This window comes from Myotis myotis, unplaced genomic scaffold (genome assembly GCF_014108235.1).
Source record: "Myotis myotis isolate mMyoMyo1 unplaced genomic scaffold, mMyoMyo1.p scaffold_m19_p_3, whole genome shotgun sequence".
In the NCBI taxonomy this organism is placed as follows: Eukaryota; Metazoa; Chordata; class Mammalia; order Chiroptera; family Vespertilionidae; genus Myotis; species Myotis myotis.
In genome coordinates, this window is record NW_023416335.1 from 80,133,840 (window position 1) to 80,154,928 (window position 21,089).

At 42.1% G+C, this 21,089-nt stretch overlaps 2 protein-coding genes across 10 annotated transcripts in view; one reads left to right on the forward strand and one right to left on the reverse strand.

Annotated features, from left to right (window-relative positions):
- MTRF1 (mitochondrial translation release factor 1) overlaps positions 1-21,089 on the reverse strand; it is an 86,106-nt gene that overhangs the window by 61,902 nt on the left and 3,115 nt on the right. The gene's annotated exons all lie outside the window — the stretch shown is intronic.
- The window catches only part of NAA16 (N-alpha-acetyltransferase 16, NatA auxiliary subunit), a 92,172-nt gene continuing 73,435 nt past the window's right edge, over positions 2,353-21,089 (forward strand). Inside the window, exons 1-5 of one of the 4 annotated variants that reach the window (XM_036296718.1) lie at positions 2,353-2,647; positions 9,817-9,901; positions 11,524-11,628; positions 13,372-13,529; positions 16,803-16,937. In XM_036296718.1, the coding sequence (XP_036152611.1) occupies positions 2,594-2,647; positions 9,817-9,901; positions 11,524-11,628; positions 13,372-13,529; positions 16,803-16,937 (537 nt within the window). In that variant the 5' untranslated portion in view covers positions 2,353-2,593. Of the gene's footprint in view, positions 2,648-9,816; positions 9,902-11,523; positions 11,629-13,371; positions 13,530-16,293; positions 16,386-16,802; positions 16,938-21,089 lie in introns of those variants that run through there. The other 3 variants (XM_036296719.1, XM_036296720.1, XM_036296721.1) reach the window with 3 other exon arrangements.

Here is a 21,089-nt window from a genome sequence, read left to right on the forward strand (position 1 = left end):
GCCCACTGTGACACCAATGGGGCTTCAGCATTCTTCCTGAGAGACAGCGAGTTCAGATTTACAATGCTTTTTATTTTTTATTTTTACTATGGGCTTAGAAATGACTAAGCATTATATTCACATAACCTTGCTGCAAAAGATTACAATAATCTTATTATAACCCCATTTTCTGTTGAAAGGTGGAAATAAGATTTGCTCCAGACTAAACAGGAGGTCAGTAATAAAATTATAGCCATTGGCTAACCCAGGCTTTCTGACTGCATGCATTACATCTTTTATGTAGTCTAAGGTTCAGGCTGACAACTACCAGCAACACTACTGTCATTCTCTTCAGTTACTCACCTCTCCCTTGACCCCTATCCTAGGTGTGCATGCATTTTATGTCAACGTGTGTGAAAGACAGATGAGGAAAATATTAAATATGAGTGTTTATAACTACCTATTTCTTGGTATTAGGGATTGCAGGTTTTCTTTGAACTGCTGGGAAGCCTGTGGGAAGGGGAAGAGGTTGGCAGTGGGTGGGAAGCTGCAGAGTGCAAATGAAGAACCAGCATAGGCTGCCTGATTTAGGGGTGGAGAGAGCCATGGTGAAATCTGGCAGCTACCACAGGTTATCCATTTGTAATAAGTTAGACTGGACAAGGCCCAAAGGAAACTTTCATAAAAGATAAACATTACTTGTCTCCAAATATTTACAGTTTAGCATTATGTCCCCCCCCCCCTTAATTTCTTTTTTCAGTTTGTCATTTTGATAACTGGAGGTGAGGCAAAGTGGCTTGAGATGGCTGAAGTACATTCCATGAGGATCAAGGGATGGCCTGACTGGAGCACTGGAGCTTCAACTTGTCCCACAATTAACCCTTTACTCCTGAGGCTGTAGATAAATCGGGAGCCAAAGAATTTTCCTGAATATTGCTAGAGTGAGCAAACAGTGGGTAGAGACTATGGAGTGTCTGGGTATGAGGGTGCTGTGAGCAGGCACTTTTCTGCCCCTGCTCAGCTGTCTAGATTACGACTAGTTCAGGTGCAAATCAGCCAGTTTTCCATGAAGCCCTCCTTCCTCACTTCCTTCTTTAACATCTTGGGGAACCTAGTTTCTGACCAGAAAACAGGCCCTCTGGACCTCCCCCTTTTAAATAACAGCCCCTTCCCTATTTGAAAAGATTCCCATGATACTTTCTCCCATCTCAAACCCAGGCTAGAGGGGGAAAAAAATCAAATAAGCTGCAACCCATCTCAGATTATATAGCCCATTAAATGCCATTATGCATCAATTACCCTGTAGTCTTACAAACATGCACAAATTAATATCTAGAACATGTATAAATAAGTTTATGTACCTAATGTCTACATAGTCCTTAATAGTAAACCTATGTTGTATGTATGGCTATTCTTTTTTTTTTAAAAAAATTATCTCACCATTATCTGATTTTTAAAAAAAGTTATATTTGTATTGGTTTCAGAGAGGAAGGGAGAGGGAGAGAGAGATTGAAACATCAATGATGAGAGAGAATCACTGATTGGCCCAGCAGCCCAGGCATGTGCCCTTGACCAGAATTGGACCTAGGACCCTTCAGTCTGCAGGCTGATGCTCTATCCACTGGGCCACACCAGCTAGGGCTGTATGGCTATTGTCAACGATGGATATCTGTATCTTTCTAGGCTCACATATGTTCTATCACTATTCTATTTTCTTCTGCTTTGTTTTTGTTTTGGGATATACTCCCTTTCATGTAGAGCAGAAAGTGTTCCAGAGTTGGAAGATCCTGGGTTTGAGTTTTGTTGCTCTCATTATACCTTGTATAAAGGGGAACCATCTGAGGAGAAAGAGTAGGTAGACTTGGAGGATCAGTGGCCCCATAAAACCACCATAATGCTCACTGACAATGTTAGGTGTTCTAAAGTGCTGGGAAGGCTTTTTTTTTTGGGGGGGGGGGGGGTGTTACTTTTTTTCTGAGACATCTCAAAGGGCTTTCACATCAGCTCACGTCAATGCCTGCTCAATGCCCTCACTACGTTGTGAATACGTCATTGGTCTGCACAAGTTCATCCATCTATTTTGGGCTCGAGCCCCGTTTTATTAGTAAATTCCTGAGCGGAGAGAAATCCCAAAAGTCTGACTCTGATATAACCGACATTATCTTGGGCCACGAGACTAAACAATCATAGCACCATACGAACGACTTACGAGGAGCTACGGTGCAGGAGCCGCACCCCTCCTCCTCCACCCCCCCACCCCCGTCCCGCCAAGAGACGCCGGACAACTCCCCATCCCCAGCACCGTCCTCCCCGCCTCCCGGCTCCCCGCTGCCCCGCGCCCCGCGCATGCGCACACCGCCCGCGGGAGGGGGCGGGCCCGGCTGCCATCTTACCGCGCGGGAGACGCGCCGCTCGCCCCTCACCTGGGCCGGTGCTGGCGGCGTTTTCCTTCTCCATTGCCAGCCCTGGCGCAAGAGCCCCGCCGAGGCCGCCCAGCCCCCACTCCAGGCCGATGAACTGACCCGTCCTCCGCACCGACTCTCGGCAGCGGCTTGTCCCCGGGTCCACCCTGCGGAGCGGAGCGCCCAGCCGCCCAGCCTCCCCGCCGGCCGCGATGCCGAGCGTGCAGCTGCCCCCGAAGGAGAGCAACCTCTTCAAACGCATCCTGGTGAGTGGCGGGAGGCCGCGCCTTCGCGCCCTGGGCAGCCCCGATCCGGCGGCGGCGCCGGCGAGGCCGCCTGGGTCCGCGCTCGGGTCTTTGTTTACCTCGGAGCCTTCGCGGGTCCGCCCGGCCGCTGCGTCCCGGGCCGCGGACGCCGGGCCTCCTGCGGCGCCCTCCCTTGGCACCGACTCCCCGGGCCTCGGCGCCGCGGACGGGGACTCCCGTCGCCCACGGGGCAGGGCCGCGTCGGCAGGTAGCGGCGCCCATGCCCACCTCGGCGGAGCCTCGAGGGCGGACTCGCGCGCGACCTGTTCCTTCTGTCCGCCCGGTTGGTATCTTTGGCCAGCCTCCCCCCGGAGGTGTTCCTCCCCTGCTTTGTGCTGGTTAACGCCGGTGCCCACGGAAGCCGGGGCGATCCTGTGGCGGGCGGGCCCCGGGTGTGGACGGCGCCGGGAAGATCGGGGGGCGCCGCAGGCCAGGCTGTCCGCGGGGGGAGACCGTGCCCGTGTTCGAGGTACTCAGCGCCGCTGGGAAGTGAAAGGTGGGCACGGGCTGCATTTCTAAAGTATAAAACCGGACGTGGCTCTGCTGTTAACTTGCACCGGCTCGACTTCGAGAAAGTGTTCCGGGCTTCGTGCGCTGGCTGGTTTTGCACTGGAGGGGTCATATGCTTGGCTTCTGAGCAGAAACCTGAATCATGCCGCGGGCCGACGAGAAGTGAGTTCCCCGCAGGTCGTGTGCCCGCGGCCCGCTGCCCACGGCGTCCCGGGTCCCGATCCTCCATCGCGGAGAGGCGGCGAGCGGCGAGCGTGCCTGTGCTTTTCTCATATACGCTGGGGACCGTGGATTTTAAACTAAGATTGTAAATAGGTAGCTGTTTTTGTTTTTTCCTAGTTTGTCTTTTCACCTGAACATGAGCGTTTAGATTTTAACAGTGAATTTATTACTTAGAGCTTGTGTTATGTGACTATTAGCTATCGCTTACCTTTGCTATAAATACAAAATTCAGAATGTTTTCAGTATTACCAATGGCAGGTATCCAATTCATAGTAGCTGTTCTGTCCTAGCTAATAGAAACTTCACATTTAATCCTTACTTTCGCTTTTCTCATAGACATATATTTTTCACAGTATGGAACTGGAGAAGTGAACTTTTTTTGCCCCTTTCAGGTGGATTTTTTTTGTGTGTGTGTGTCTAGGGAATCTGAAATATATTAATGAAAAATCATCTATGACTTTTTAGTAAGATTTCAGGACATTTGGCATTATACCTAAAAGATGACAGAACACTTACTTTCTCTATATATGGGTACTTGTAGTTCTAATCCTGTTATCAGTAGAATAATGAAAAACAACTCCGTGATTCATTACACTCTATTTACAAAAAGGTTAAAGCTGCTGCTGAGTTAATTTTATCCCCAAATAAATTGGAAAATGCTAAACATTTTCTTATCTGGGTATGTAATGTTTACTTTTTAAGCTTATATGAATTTAGGAGGGTGCAGCAAAGGTGAATGATTTAATCATCTCACATTTGCAATAAATGTGGGTAAAATTTTGCTGCAACAAATTCCATGGCAAACTGAAATCTCTATAATAAAATTATTTTTAAGTTTGGTTGGTGGACCAAAGTGTTTTGTCACCAATAGTAAATTTGTATTGATTATCAGTGTACATAAACACACCCATATCACATGGTCTATGTGACTTATGCCTGTCTATTTTATTCCTCCCCAAACTGGCTCTTAACATTACATTTTGTTGAATTTTTGAGCTCTACTTCATGCCCTCTTTTATGGATGAGACAGTCAAACCCAGGAATGGTAAATGACTAAGTGTCTAAGGCAGTGGTTCTCAACCTTCCTAATGCCTCCACCCTTTAATACAGTTCCTCATGTTGTGGTGACCCCCAATTTCATTGTTACAAATTGAACATAATTAAAGCATAGTGATTAATCACAAAAACAATATGTAATTATATATGTGTTTTCCGATGGTCTTAGGTGACCCCTGTGAAAGGGTCGTTCGACACCTAAAGGGGTCGCGACCCACAGGTTGAGAACCGCTGGTCTAAGGTTTTCTGGTTAGTACCAAAGTCAAAACAAGAATCTATCTTTTCTACTAAATATATATTCCTTACTGAACTTAAGACGTTTCTTTGTTTTTAATATATGTTTTATTGATTTTTTTACAGACAGGAAGGGAGAGGGAGAGTTAGAAACATCGATCAGCTGCCTCCTGCACACCCCCTACTGGAGATGTGCCCACAACCAAGGTACATGCCCTTACCGGAAAGGAACCTGGGACCCTTGAGTCCGCAGGCCGACCCTCTATCCACTGAGCCAAACAGGTTAGAGCTAAGACTTTTCTTTAACTTGAGTACTTGGGTATTGGAGATAGACTACCTTGGTTTGAATTGTGGCTCTGACTAGCTGTGAAAACTCACGTTACTGTGTGCCTCAGTGCCCAGCTGATATGCCTCCGGGCATCGAGCATCATCCAGTGGACCAAGAGATCCTGAGTTTGATTCAGCGTCAGGGCGCATGCCCCAGTGTGGGCTTGATCCCCAGTAGGGGGCATGCAAGAGGCAGCCGATCAATAATTCTCTCTTTCATTGATGTTTCTAACTCTCTCTTCCTCTCCCTTCCTCTCTCTGAAATCAATAAAATAGGTAAATAAATAAAATGGAGATAACATACATCTCAGAGGCTTTCCTGGCATTTCAATAAAGATTAAATGAGAGTGCCTGTCACATAGTAAATGTTTCAGTAACTATTATTATTACTGTTATATTTATTACTTTAGAGATCACTTGGTCAGTCAGAAAACCCCCCACATATTTTCCTCTTCCCCAGTAGTTTCTTCTGTTCCTTTTTTTCTTCTTGTCATATGTCAGGTGAACTCCTATAGTCAAACTCAGATTATTATTTTTTATTTTTTTTAAATAAAGTATTTCTACCATTGTTCTTTAAAATTTTTATTTTATTTATTTTATATTTTTATTGACTTTACAGAGAGGAAGAGAGAGGTAGAAACATTGATGAGAGAGAAACATTGATCAGCTGCATACACCCTCCTGGGGATTGAGCCTGAAACCAAGGTACATGCCCTTGACTGGAATCAAACCCAGGACCCTTCAGTCCAGGGGCCGATGCTCAATCCACAGAGCCATAGTGGTTAGGGCAGATTATTATTATTATTGTTTTTTTACTTTAAAATATTTTTGGAATAGGTAATATATTCCCATGGTTTAAAATTCAGGTTTCTGTCCTATCCTTGTCTCCCAACCATTAAGTTTCCTTCCCCAGAGGCAATCAGGAAACCTCAATATAAACATTTTTTTTTTCTGTAAACACTTTTCTAATTCTTGCCTGCACATCTTACTCTTGCAGCAAGGATTAATCACTTCCTCCTCCTTTGCTGGTACCCTGTTTGTTTGTTTGTTTTGTTTTTTAACTTAGTAGGCTGTATTCATTGAGCAGTGCTTATTTGTCTAGAACCAGAGGATGCAAGAGTGTTTAAAATAGGCAAGAGCTGCCCTGGTTGGTGTTGTTCAGTGGTTAGAGTGTCGGCCCTCACATGGAAGGGTTGTGGGTTTGATTCCCAGTCAAGCCCACTTACCTGGGTTGTGTGTTTGATCCCCAGTCAGGGTGCATGCGGGAGGCAATCAACAATCAATGTTTGTCTTTCTCTCTCTCTTCTCCCTCCCCTACTTTCTCAAATCAATAAAAACATGTTTTAAAATAAGCAAGATTCCTGTTCTCAAGGAGCTTATAGTATGGTGGGGGAAGATACTAAATAAGTAATCACATAAATAGGCATGTCGGGCAATGATAATGCTGTGTAGAAAATAGAGTAATATATAGAGAAAATGTTTGTGTCGGGCTGGGTAGGGGCGAGTAAGAAAGCTGTCAGTATTAAATAGAGTGGTCAGGTAGGTGATGTGTGACACTCAAACCATAAGGAATTAGCCACAGGAAGACCTGAGGAAGAACATTTCAGGTAGAAGAAACACAAGTGCAGAGGCCCTACCATGGGGATAAGTACTAGAAAGAACACTATAATAATAAAAGCATAATATGCTAATTAGATCAGACGTCCTTCTGGACGAAGCCGGGGCTGCGAGGGAAGCCCAGGTCCCGGGTGCCAGAGGGAAGCCAGTGCTGGCAGCTGGGGAAAGGAAGGCCTACTCTTGCATGAATTTCATGCATCGGGCCTCTAGTAACAACATAAGTGAGAATGTGAGTGAAAGGAGATGAGTTGTTCTCATGATCAGTGGCTGTGGAGGACAGTCACTGATTACTTAGCCTGGTTGGTGGCATCCTATATAATAAAAGCTAAGTGTCCGACCGTTCGCCGTTCAACCAGTCCCTATGATGAGCACTGACCACCATGGGGCAGACGCTCCGACTGGTAGGTTAGCTTGCTGCTGGGGTCCAGCTGATCAGGACTGGGTTAGTTGGACCAGACACGCCCTGGAGCCCTCCCGCACTCCTCCCCGGCCCCGATCGTGCACCAGTGGGGTCCCTCGGCCTGGCCTTTCCCCTCTCACAATCTGGGAACCCTCGGGGAATGCCAGAGAACCAGTTTCGCACGGGTGGATGAGTCCGTGCACCAGGCTTCCAGTCTGTCTACACCAGGGGTGGGCAAACTTTTTGACTCAAGGGCCACAATGGGTTCTTAAAGTGGACCGGGGGGCGGGAACAAAAGCATGGATGGAGTGTTTGTGTGAACTAATATAAATTCAAAGTAAACATCATTACATAAAAGGGTACGGTCTTTTTTTTCAATAGTTTTATTCATTTCAAACGGGCCAGATCCGGCCCATGGGCTGTAGTTTGCCCACGGCTGGTCTACACTAATAAAAGAGAAAGATGCAAATTGACTGTACCTTCATGATGCACACCAGCCAGTCAGGAGTGAGTATGCAAATTAACCTCATCACCTCCGTGGAGACTGACAGCAGGGAGGAGGCAGCTCCCAGCACGGCTTGGCCTGCTTGGCCGTCACCAAGGCGACGTGGGAGCAGGCAAACGTGGCCCGCAGGCAGCTCCCAGCACGGCCTGCGGCAACCTGGGAGCAGGCAAGCCCCATTGGTAGGCAGCTCCCAGCACGGCCTGCTTGGCCATCGCCATGGCGACCCGGGAGCAGGCAGGCAGCTCCTAGCATGGCCTGCGGCAACGCGGGAGCAGAAAAGCGCAGCCTGCAGGCAGCTCCCAGCACGGCCTGCTTGGCTGTCGCCAGGGCCACCGGGGAGCAGGCAAGTGCTGCCCGCAGGTAGCTCCCAGCACGGCCCACGGCGACCTGGGAGCAGGGAAGCAGCCCACAAGGCAGCTCCCAGCACGGCCTGCTTGGCTGTTGTCACGGCGACTGGGGTGCAGGCAAGCCCTGCCCGTAGGCAGCACCCAGCATGGCCTGCTTGGCATTCGCTGCGGTGTGGAGCAGGCAGGTCCTGCAGAGAGCAGAGAACCACAGGGAGCGGGCCTAAGCTGTCAGTAGGACATCCTCTGAGGGCTCCCGGATTGGAGAGGGTGCAGGTCAGGCTGAGGAACACACATGCACGCATGCACGCCACCCCCCCCCCCCCCCCGCCCGGCCCGGTGCACAAATTTCATGCACCGGGCCTCTAGTATATATATGAAAGCCTAATATGCAAAGTGTCCCCTTGGGAGTTCGACCGACTAGGAATTCAGTCGCTCACTATGACGTGTGCTGACCACCAGGGGCTGGTGCAGAACAAAGGAAGGCCCTGGGCGGCAGCTGGCAGCTGGGGGAAGGAAGGCCCCGGCTGGCAGCCGGCAGCCACTAGGGACAGTACCTGTGCACGCATTTTGTGCACTGGGCCTCTAGTTTAGGAATAAAGAGGTTGCTTACACTTACATTAGACTAGTAATGGAAAGACCATGAACTTTGGAGTCACACCAGAGTTTGCAACTAAGCTGAATCACTTATAAACACATTTTATGAACATTTTCCAGATCTGTATGGTGGAGGTAATGACACCTGCCTTAAGGAATTAATATGAGTTATAGCAAGTTCTGTAACACACAAAATAGGGTTGCTCAAAAAATAGCAGTATTTTGTGTGTGTATTTCTTGGTTCCATTCTTTTTTTTTTTTTTTAATATATTTCAGAGAGGAAGGAAGAGGGAGAGCAAGATAGAAACATCAATGATGAGAAAGAATCATTGATCAGTTGCCCCACACTGGGGATGGAGCCCAAAACCTGGGCATGTACCCTGACCGAGAATTGAACTGTGACCTCCTGGTTCATAGGTCAAGGCTCCACCACTGAGCCACAATGGCTGGGCTTTTGGTTCCATTCTTGAAGTACCAAAGGCTTTTAATGCAGTTTCTAGTATTTTTCTGTCGTTATCACATATATTTTTGCTTTTGGGTTTTGAATTTTAAAAAGCTGTAGCAGTATTGATTGACGATTAAATTCCCTGTTTATTAAGTGTATTTTTTTTCTGTATCTTCTGTAAAAGTGAAAATGCTCAGACACTAGAACAGTTTGGTAACAGAAACACACTTCATGTTATCCTATATAAGAAAGATGAAATATGCAAATTGACCATCACTCCAACACACAAGATGGCCGCCCCCATGTGGACACAAGATGGCCGGCAGGGGAGGGCAGTTGTGGGCGATTAGGCCTGCAGGGGAGGGCAGTTGTGGGCAATTAGGCCTGCAGGGCAGGGCAGTTGGGGGCGATTAAGCCTGCAGGGGTGGGCATTTGGGGGCAACCAGTTCTGCAAGGGGGGGCAGTTGGGAGCGACCAGGCCTTCAGGGGAGGGCAGTTGGGGGGGGGGACCGGGCCTGCAGGGGAGGGCAGTTGGGGGGGACCGGGCTGGCAGGGGAGCAGTTAGGCATCGATCAGACTGGCAGGGGAGTGGTTAGGGGGTGATCAGGCAGGCAGGCAGGTGAGTGGTTGGGAGCCAGCAGTCCCAGATTGGAGAGGGTGCAGGCTGGGCTGAGGGACAATGCCCCCCCCCCCCCCCCACACACACACACCCCGCACAAATTTCGTGTACTGGGCCTCTAGTAAGTGATATAAATTGACATAAAATCATTCCATCACATATGTTTTAAACCTCACTTTGGATCTTGAATTATGTAAAAGTTGTTTCGTGTATATTCATTTTATAAAATAATTTTTGTTTATATTTCTTTACAGAAATGTTATGAACAGAAGCAATATAAAAATGGACTCAAGTTTTGCAAGATGATTCTTTCGAATCCAAAATTTGCTGAACATGGAGGTATTGTTTTACCTGTGAGAGATTGCTTCGGGGAAATCTAATTCTAAAATCAGATAGATAGGATTCCTAACAGTGAAAGAAGAATACTTCCCAGATTCCATGGCCTAGTAGCTCTCTAGTGTATAAATATTTAACATTTTTAGTTATATTTCATGTCAGTCTTATTCTAGGTTACTTCTATTATGTTTAAGTCCATATACACATATACATATACATATACATATACATATACATATACATATACATAGAGAGTCTTTACTATTAGATGAGAGGTTGTTGGTTGATTAATTGGGAAACAGTTGGAGTATATGCCAATATTTTTATAGACGTGATTTCATCTATTTGACTAGAACTTAAGTTTATTCTTTGATTTTCTATGTATAAAATTAGGACAATATTTGCAATACCGAAGTAGTATAAAGATACAGTCAAATGCATTTAATTCTTTGGTAGATGTCTTTTATATTTCTGCTGGCCTTTATATATAAATATGACATTTATCATTAGATTGTTTATCTTGAGTTGTTTTTCTAGCACTGGTATTAATAAGTTTGCATTTGCTTGTCTCATCGTTTTTTACTGGTCACTAGTATTTTGTTAAAAGGATAGATGAGGTTAGAATTAGATACACAAATTAAGGTCCTATAGCAAAGCAAAGTTAACTGAGGTCACTGAATATTAGACTTCGGTATTTCTTGAAATTGTCTTATTGGGAAAATAGGCTGACCTGGCTCAGCTTTCTAATGTTGAAAACATTCTTTGAAGGAAATGGAAAGAAGTCTTCATTTCATAGAATTTTAGAAATTTAAACTTGTTTTCAGACTTTTTCACTATGGAACCCTTATCTATTAGTAAGTGGAAGCTTGTAGGGAAGTTCTTTATGTATAAACAGAAAAAAATTGTTTGGTTATAGGAGCTTGGACTCACCATGTTCTGAAAACAAGAATCCACAGACATTAATTTGAAAACAATTGTTCTTATCTAATTCCCTTGTGGATTATTTTTTTTTGGGGGGGGGGTGTTATTCAGAGAGTTATTTCAATCTAAAGCATCTTTCATTAATTACTTTAAACATATTTTTGGGTTGCCACTCCTGTCATCCAGTGTTGTATCCTTGAAAGGTAAAAGGGTATTAATTAGCCGAATTAGGATTAGTTAGAATAAACTTGCCAAAAATGCAGTCTATTCCAGTATTGAGTAAGGTGATTTTTTTTCTCTTTGTTAAGGTAGATTGTTTTGTGGGGTGTAAGTCAGATTTGAGATTTAATTCTTGATTCGAATTGATCTCAGGTGAAGGGTGGACTGCTGTATAGATTTAGCTCAACAGGATTCAGGTGCCTGCTGTGTTACCTTTTCTCAGCAGAATCATCTCAACCCCCTTTAAAGAGTCTTCTGAAGAGCAGAAAGCATTTTAGCAACTCAGCCCCCACCTAAGGAATTTCAGAAAAGGGTCTGGGCTAAACTTTAAGCAAATATTTAAAATGCAGCTTTTGGAGAGAAGTTCTTCTAACTATGGGATTAAAAAGATGAATAATATAAGCATGGCAGGTGTCAAATGTTAAAATAACCCTAAGATAATTTGAATCTTTCATGTGTAAATAGAGGTTAAAAATATTTTTCAGAGACTTTGGCTATGAAAGGCTTAACATTGAACTGTTTAGGAAAAAAAGAAGAAGCATATGAATTTGTTCGTAAAGGACTTCGTAATGATGTCAAGAGTCATGTCTGTATCCTTTTGCAGTGGTTGAGTAGTTTAATTTCATATATATATTTTCAATTTATTAGGGTTTTTTCCTAATTCAAAAATTCAATCCTATGTAGAAGAGAATTTAATGAACTCTATGTACTAATTACTCAGGTTCAATAATTATCAACATTTTGCAGTATTAGTTTATCTGTCCCCTATGCCTCATTTATTGGAGTATTTTAAAGAGAATCTCTATACAGTAGGTATGTATTTCAGTTGTGCTTATTGTGAGAGAAGAGTGCTGATAATTCTATGTGACTTGAACCTCATTGTTTTTTCTATACATCCATAAACTAGTGATATTTCACATCGCTCCAGGTAACTTACAAACCTGTATAGTGTAGTAAACCTGTATAGTAAAATTTATGTTCTTTAAACTTTTGTTAAGAAACTTTACAAGAAAAATTCAGAGGAAATTTGTTTTAAAACATTTTATTTAGTATTAAGTGTGATATTATATTGGTTCTTCAGCTTGTTTCATTTGCATAGGGACATAGCTATTTTCACTGATACTCATAATTGTATTTTTCTGTGTCTAATATCCAGCTTGTAAAAGAACAAAAGTACTTTTTAAGGTTGGATCATTGAAATTGATATTCATTTCTGTTTTGCTTATTTATATATTAATAACCTTTTCACATATTGTCCTGTTTCTTATGTTTTTACATTTAATTCATCTATGGGCCAGTATTGAACATCAATAGTCTTAGTTGTGTTTTCACATTTTTAGCTTAGGGTTCTCAAAATACTAAATACTTATTTCTTTCTCTTTTTTTAATATATTTTATTGATTTTTTACAGAGAAGAAGGGAGAGGGATAGAGAGTTAGAAACATCGATGAGCGAGAAACATCGATCAGCTGCCTCCTGCACACCCCCTACTGGGGATGTGCCCACAACCAAGGTACATGCCCTTGACCGGAATTAAACCCGGAACCCTTGAGTCCACAGGCTGATGCTCTATCCACTGAGCCAAACCGGTTAGGGCAGCCGTGGGCAAACTACGGCCCACGGGCCGGATCCGTGGGCTAACTACAGCCCACGGGCCGGATCCGGCCCGTTTGAAATGAATAAAACTATTGAAAAAAAAGACCGTACCCTTTTATGTAATGATGTTTACTTTGAATTTATATTAGTTCACACAAACACTCCATCCATGCTTTTGTTCCAGCCCTCCGGTCCAGTTTAAGAACCCATTGTGGCCCTCGAGTCAAAAAGTTTGCCCACCCTTGGGTTAGGGCAATACTTATTTCTTTATCTCAGTGCTTACTCTCGAGCAGAGAGAGAGGGCATATAAGTATGGTAGAGGTTTTGGCTCTAAGATATGCTAAGAATTTAATTTACAATAAATAAAAATTTAATTTTGTGGTTTTTAATATCATTGGTGAATTAAATGATGGTTACATGTTGTTTTAGAATTGATTGAATATAGACTCGTTTTAAAAGATAATTTTTGTATTCTAGTATATTCTGTTTCAATACTAGTACATAGTAAGTGAATGTGCCCAGCACCTAGCTTCAATAATTTAACAGTTGTCAGTCAAGGCTGATCTCATGTTATCTTTTACCATTTGCTCACTGTCCCCTTCCCTCTGACCCCAGGTCATTCTGAAGTAAATCTCAGACAAAAATGCCATTTCGTTAAAGTAAGCTTTATATTAGATAGGTATGTAGCATAGTATTTTCTAGTACCTGTGAATGTCTGTATTTCCTTAACTTAATAGGTTGGCATGTATATGGACTCTTGCAGCGTTCTGATAAGAAATATGATGAAGCTATTAAGTGTTACCGAAATGCCCTGAAATTAGATAAAGATAATCTGCAAATTTTGAGGGACCTCTCTCTGTTGCAGATCCAAATGAGAGACCTTGAAGGTTACCGAGTAAGTACTCTAATCTTAAGTGTACACATTTTAACAGATAGATATAATTTAAAACATGTGAATTCAGAATGAAGTGAGTGTAAGCCAAGATCATGTAGATTTGATTGTTCATTATGGTCTAGAAGTGGAAAGTCACTTGCGACTTTCCCCCAATAATAGTTGTAGAACTGCGTTATCAACAAGGGATAACTTTATTTAATGCTTTTTTAAAATAACTGTACTATCTCCTGTGTACAAATGCTGTACTATATTCTTTGTTGGTTTGACATTTACAAATTTGGTAAAAAGAATGTTTATAATTGAAATCTAAATGTAGAGATTAGTTAGCTTTCTTTATTATGGGTTAGTAAATATAAAATAATGTGAGGATTGCCATACATCAGTCTTTCTGTAGTCCATACTGGCATCTTCAGCTCTGCTGAACATCTCCATGTGTTTCCTAAACTCATTATGTCCAAAACGTAATTCTCTTATTTTCTTTTGTGAAGGAGGCCACCAACTCTTAACACTTCTTAAATAAATTGTCTTTCATTTACTTTTTACTTTTGCCCTTCTGCCATAAGTCATTATACCCTATGCCTAGATTTTTTACAGATGTTTAAAGAGTTCTGCTGAGATTGATATAATCATTCTTCAAGATTGTGTGGTTTTTCTTCAGCAGTACTTAATAGCCTGGGTGTGGTGAGAGCTAACATTAGTTATATTCATGAGGCAAAGAAATTAAGAATATTGGCAACAGAGTGGTTCCTAAGAGGGATAGTGAAATAAATGAAAGTAAAAGAGCTGGTGGTTAGAAGTGAAGGACGCAAGGAAATAGAGTTACTAATGGTGTCCTCTTAATAACAAGGGTAGGAATGTCACTGAGTGAAAATGTTGGCAGCATAGGCGCTGTGGCCGGAGAATGAGATAATTTGTTTTTGTGATTTCTGGGTGGCAAATAGGACAGTGATTTTCAACCTTTTTCATCTCATGGCACTTTTAAACTAATTACTAAAATTCGGTGGCACACCAAAAATATATATTTTTGCTAATCTGATCATAAAAAGATATAATTTTGATTGGTTTACAAAAATAACAATAATAGTAATTATCCTTTTTACTCCAAAGTGATTTTTAAAAAAATCAGGTGCCTATACTTGTATATAAGGATTTCTGGTACCAAGAATTAACCAATTAGATGCAACCTTATGTAGCATGACCAATAAGATACAACTCTGTTACATGACCTATGTATTGTAGTTCAAGACAGGGCATTCACATCAATGGGCTATTGTGTTGACTGTTGTCATTTTTCTATTTGACAATCTTAGCGATTTTCAACCTTTTTCATCTCATGGCACATATAAGCTAATTACTAAAGTCCTGTGGCACACCAAAAAATAGATTATATTTTTTGCCAATCTGACCAAAAAAAGAATTCATAATTTTTATTCATTCACACCAGATGGCTATTGTGTTGGCTGCTTTCATGTTTTTATTTGACAATCTAAGGGAAAAGAGGTCAGTGCATCTGATTCCTGACTAGATAGTCAGGTATTGCATGTTTTAAAAAATCTCGTGGCACACCAGTTGAAAATCCCTGGTCTAGGATGTGGTTTAGGAGTGGGTCCCTGAAGAGGGGTAGAGGACATCATTAAAGATAAGGAAATTTTAGATGTAAGATAGGTTGTTGGATGGGTGTTCTATGGTGTTCCATTTGCCCAGGATAATGGTGGGATTTGGCAGAGAGAAGAAAACTGACCCAGACTTTAATGAAGGGGTGGAGTAACAGAAGCAATAATGAAAATAAGGAATGAGAGTGATAATAGCATACTATATAATAAAAGGCTAATATGCAAATCGACTGAATGGCAGAATGACTGGTTGCTATGACACTCACTGAACACCAGGGGAAGACACTTAATGCAGGAGCTGCCCTCTGGTGGCCCCTCAGACAGAAGCTGGGCTCACGGCTGGCAAGTGCAGTGGTGGGCTGGAGCCTCTCCTGACCACTGCTGCAGGCAGGTGGTAAGGAATGAGGGGTCCTGGACTGCTAGAGCCCCAGACTGGGAGAGGGATGTCTGCCTCCTGGCTTAGGCCCGACCGCCCCCCCCAGGGTCTCGGACTGCAAGAGAGGGCGCAGGCCAAGCTGAGGAATGCCCCCCCCCCCCAGTGCACGAATGTTGTGCACTGGGCCTCCAGTAATTTTATATGCCTAAAAGGAACCAGACACTTACACATGAAGGTAGAGGAGTGATACTGAGTTGTTTCATCAAAGATAATCTTTTTATAAAAGAAGATCTGATCTTGTTATTCCTTTTGGCATTCCTTTTTTTAAAAAAAATATATATTTTATTGGTTTTTTACAGAGAGGAAGGGAGAGGGACAGGGGTAGAGAGTTAGAAACATCGATCAGCTGCCTCCTGCACACCCCCTACTGGGGATGTTCCTGCAACCAAGGTACATGCCCTTGACTGGAATTGAACCTGGGACCCTTCAGTCCACAGGCCAACGCTTTATCCTCTGAGTCAAACCAGTTAGGGCCCTTTTGGCATTCCTTTGACCAGTTCTAACAACAGAGTAAGGGAAGCTAAACACTACATTTTCAAAATTTCATTGTAGCTAGTGTTTTTTGAGACCTGTTCCTCCAAGCAGATGCACTTTTGTAAAACGTGGAGGCAGATATGAGCAGTGAAGAAGTGAGGTCTGTATAATGATGATGATATCTTGATTCTTCTGGGATAGCCATAGTGGAATTTCTGGTGTTTTCTTCCTAATGTAATAGATACTGACCTTTCTTAGAGTGGCAGCAGTGGTGTTTCTGCTTGAAAAGATGTTTGAGAATTCCATCCTGTCTCTGGAGCCTACTATAACAATGTAAATCCATTGTAATTTCATATAATAATTTTGTAAACAGCAAGATTTAGTTCAGTAAAAAACTATCTCAGTCTCTCTTTTAAGATATGTAATTACCAGAAGAAATTTTTATATAAAGGTAATTTTATAAGTCAGCCGAAAAGCATGAGCCTCAGGGCCGACTTTTCAGTGACAGTCTTACAATGAGCATTATATGAGGTATTTTACAAGTTAAATAATTTAGATAAGGCACACAGAAAGTATTTTATTGTGGAACATATATTTGTTAATTGAATACATTAAAAAAGAATTAAAGGTATTGAATTGTTTCCTGAAAACTGTGATGAACAGAAATACTTTACAGAAAGTTTAAAAAGCTAAAAAAAAAAAATTTATTTATTTATTTATTTATTTATTTATTTATTTATTTATTTAAAGGAGACAAGGTATCAGCTTCTCCAGTTGCGCCCAACACAGCGTGCTTCCTGGATTGGGTATGCTATTGCATACCATTTGCTGAAAGATTACGACATGGCACTAAAACTATTGGAAGAATTTAGACAAACACAGCAAGTAAGTTCATTTTAACATTTTTTCCTACTTTCATAAATAAAATAGTTAACTTCTATATTGTCCCAACCCCCAAATGTGAGTTAAAGTTTTGTGGCCTATGGAAAAATGGGAAAACTGAATTCATTGGTACAACCGCCATGGAAAACAGTATGGAGGATCCTCAAAAAATTAAAATTAGAATTGCCTTATGACCTAGCAATTCCACTTCTGGGAATGTAACGGAAGAAACCCGAAGCACTAATTCGAAAGGAATTATGTTCATTGCAGCATTATTTAAATAGCCAAGATTTGGAAGCAGCCGAGGTGCCCATCAGTAGATGAGTGGATGAAAAAGCTGTGATATATTTACACAGTGGAATACTACTCAGTTGTAAAAAAGAAGGAAATCTTAACCTTTTGCTACAGCATGGATGGACCTAAAGGATACAGTAAACCCTGATTTTGTATACCTTGATTTAACAGACTTTGGATTTATTGGACAAAATTTCCGGACCATATGTCATACGTGAAAATTAACACCTGTTAAATTTTAAAAAATTATTTATTTATCTATTTATTTTGTTAATCCTCACCTTAGGATATTTTTTCCATTGATTTTTAGAGAGAGTGGAAGGGGAGGGGAGAGAGAGAGAAGCATCGATGCGAGAGAGACACATCAGTTGGTTGCCTCCCGCATACACCCCCAACTGGGGCCAGGGATCGAGCCTGCACCTGAGTTTAAGCCTTTAACCTGGAATGGAACACAGGACCCTTTAATCCAAGGGCTGATGCTCTAACCACAGAGCAAAACTGGCCAGGACTTAAAATGCTTTTAACCAGGATTTACTTATAAGAAATTAACAGGTTATTGTTTTGTTATTAATTTGCTGTTATTTTTTAACAAATTTAGCAAATAGGCCATATGTTGGGAAAAACACTGTAGTAATTTCGCCAAAATAAATAAATACTACATGTCTACAAGTATAGTCTACATAATTAAATCCAAGAGTCATCCCTCATAAACAATGTTCAGCAAATAATTAAGGCGTGATCACACAGCATTACTTGAGGTAATTGATTTGGTTGTCAAATGAGGAGACTTTCTACAGCAGTTTTATTTTTTTGAACTCTTCTTTCCACATATATATATATTTTATTTCAGAGAGGAAGGGAGAGGGAGAGGTAGAAACATCAATGATGAAATAAAATCATTGATTGGCTGCCTCCTGCATGCCCCCTACCGGGGACAGAGACCACAATCTGGGTATGTGCCCTTAACTGGGATCGAACCCAGGACCCTTTAGTCTGCAGGCTGATGCTCTATACCAGGGGTGGGCAAACTTTTTGACTCGAGGGCCACAATGGGTTCTTAAACTGGACCGGAGGGCCGGAACAAAAGCATGGATGGAGTGTTTGTGTGAACTAATATAAATTCAAAGTAGACATCATTACATAAAAGAGTACGGTCTTTTTTTTTTTTTTAGTTTTATTCATTTCAAACGGGCCTATCCAGCCCGTGGGCCGTAGTTTGCCCACGGCTGCTCTATACACTGGGACAAACCGGCTAGGGCTCTGTAGCAGATTTAACACACTCTTACAGGCCAATGTTCTAATGTGTGTGCTAAGCCATGCCTCAGCCATGTACATTTGTGTACTCTTGGTGACTGGTGAATGCACTCATTTATTAGACCTATTCAGTAATTAAAAGTTACAGTAATACATGTAGAAAACTCTTCTGTGAAATTAAACTTTTTATACATACTTAATTTTAATTACACACACGTGTCTACATAAGTAAAAGCAGCTAAACTAATTTGTCAAATTTTTAATGTATGCATTCAGAAAAATCGCATGTTTATATAACGGACTTTTGGTTTTAATGGACACCCCCTTGCCTGAATTAGTCTATTATATTGAGGCTTTACTCTATTATGGTAAATGAAATAAGCCAGTCAGAGCAAGACAAATACCATATGATTTCACTTATGTGTGGAATCTAATGAACAAAATAAACAAAATAGAAACAGACTTATAGATACAGAGAACAGACTGATAGCTGTCAGAACATAGGGGGATTGGATTGGGTGAAAAGTGAACAGATTGCCCTAACCGGTTTGGCTCAGTGGATAGAGCGTCACCCTGCGGACTTAAGGGTCCCAGGTTCGATTCTGGTCAAGGGCATGTACCTTCGTTGCGGGCCCTTCCCCAGTAGGGAGTGTGCAGGAGGCAGCTGATCGATGTTTCTCTCTCATCGATGTTTCTAACTCTCTATCCCTCTCTTCCTCTCTGTAAAAAATCAATAAAATATATAAATATATATATATATAAAAAAAAATATATATATATATATATAAAAAAATATATATATATATAAAGAAAAGTGAAGAGATTAAGCAGTACAAATTGGTAGTTGCAGAATAGCTACAGAGATGTGGATTTTAGCATGGAGGATGTGATCAGTAATGTCAAGATAACAGGGTATGGCGCCAGGTAGATGCTAGGGGCAGCAGGGAGGAACACTAGAGTATATGGTTTAATGGCTACTTTGCTGTACGCCTGAAACTGGTGTGGAAGGGTATTGAATGTAAACTGTGGTTGGAAAAAAACCCCAGAATTCTTTTTATGTTACATTTATTTTTTTTCCAGCTTATACAAAGTGGATGTAGAAACATAAACATAGTACATTTCTACCATCTTCCAGAAAAATATATCCAATATATACAATTATTGTATCAAAAGTACAAAAGGGATACAGACTCCATCAGTGTCTTTCTAAAAGATATACAGGTACAAGTAGTATCAAAAGTATGAGGAAATCACCAGTTAATTGTACATTCTGCACGTGACATCACAGCAAACTGAGATTAGCAGTCCTATGTTCTACACTTACTTAATGCTTAGATAACATTTGTGCAGCTTGTGGTAGAGTTAGATTTCTGTCTTCCTATATATATGCATATGAGGTTCATAGTCTATATAATAAAACTGGCAAAGAATGCATATATTACATATAAAATTACAAATGCTTAATTAACAATGTAATATATAAGCAAGTAGACATATGCCATGAGACAGAAGAGAATGCTATATAATAAAAGCCTAATATGCTAAGTGTCCGGTCATCCAGTCGGCCATTCAACCAATCAAAGCGTAATATGCTAATGATATGCTAAGGCCACTCAACCTCTTGCTATGATGTGCACTGATCACCAGGGCGCAGACGCTCTGACCGGTAGGTTAGCTTGCTGCTGGGGTCTGGCCGATCGGGACTGAGCAAGACTGGCCAGACACGCCCTGGAGCCCTCCTGTGGTCCCTCCCCGGCTGGCCAACCTCCTGCGTCCTTCCCTGGCCCTGATCGTGCACTGGTGGGGTCCCTCGGCCTGGCCTGCACCTTCTTGCAATGTGGGCTGAGGGGACCCCCCCCCCAGCCCTGAGTGCATGAATTTCGTGCACTGGGCCTCTAGTTATTAAATAAAGCACTGGCATAGTTTGATATAGTAAAAACAAACTGCATTTCGGCTCTTTTTAAAATTTGAATCTAGCCCTAACCGGTTTGGCTCAGTGGATAGAGCATTGTCCTGCGGACTGAAAGGTCCCAGGTTCGATTCCAGTCAAGGGCATGTACCTTGGTTGTGGGCACATCCCCAGTAGGGGGTGTGCAGGAGGCAGCTGATCGATGTTTCTCTCTCATCGATGATTCTCTCTATCCCTCTCCCTTCCTCTCTGTAAAAAAAAAAAAAAAAAAAAATCAATAAAATATATTTAAAAAAAAATTTGAATCTATTTACATTTCTCTACTGATCTACATGATCAGCTGAATTTAATGGGGAAAAAAATCCAAGACTAGCAGTTCCTCACATTTGAGTACTACTTGGATTGGCAGCCTTCACTTTTCCGGAGTCTGTACAGAAACAACACAAAAATAGAGTGGAGGGGTCATTTTAGTCGTTATAGGGTTAATAGCAGCTGTGAGCAGGTAGTTGCTACACTTAGGCCTTCTCTATCCACCCCACGTCCATTAAGCCACTTCCAGGTTAGTCTTTGGCGACTAACCCCCCTGGCGAAGGCTGGCATATCTCACCAGGTTTGGGATCTTTTGATCTTTGATCACGGTCAAGGATTGTTTATTCCCTAGTGCCAATTCAGTAAAGGGAGGCTGTCTTGAAAGAATG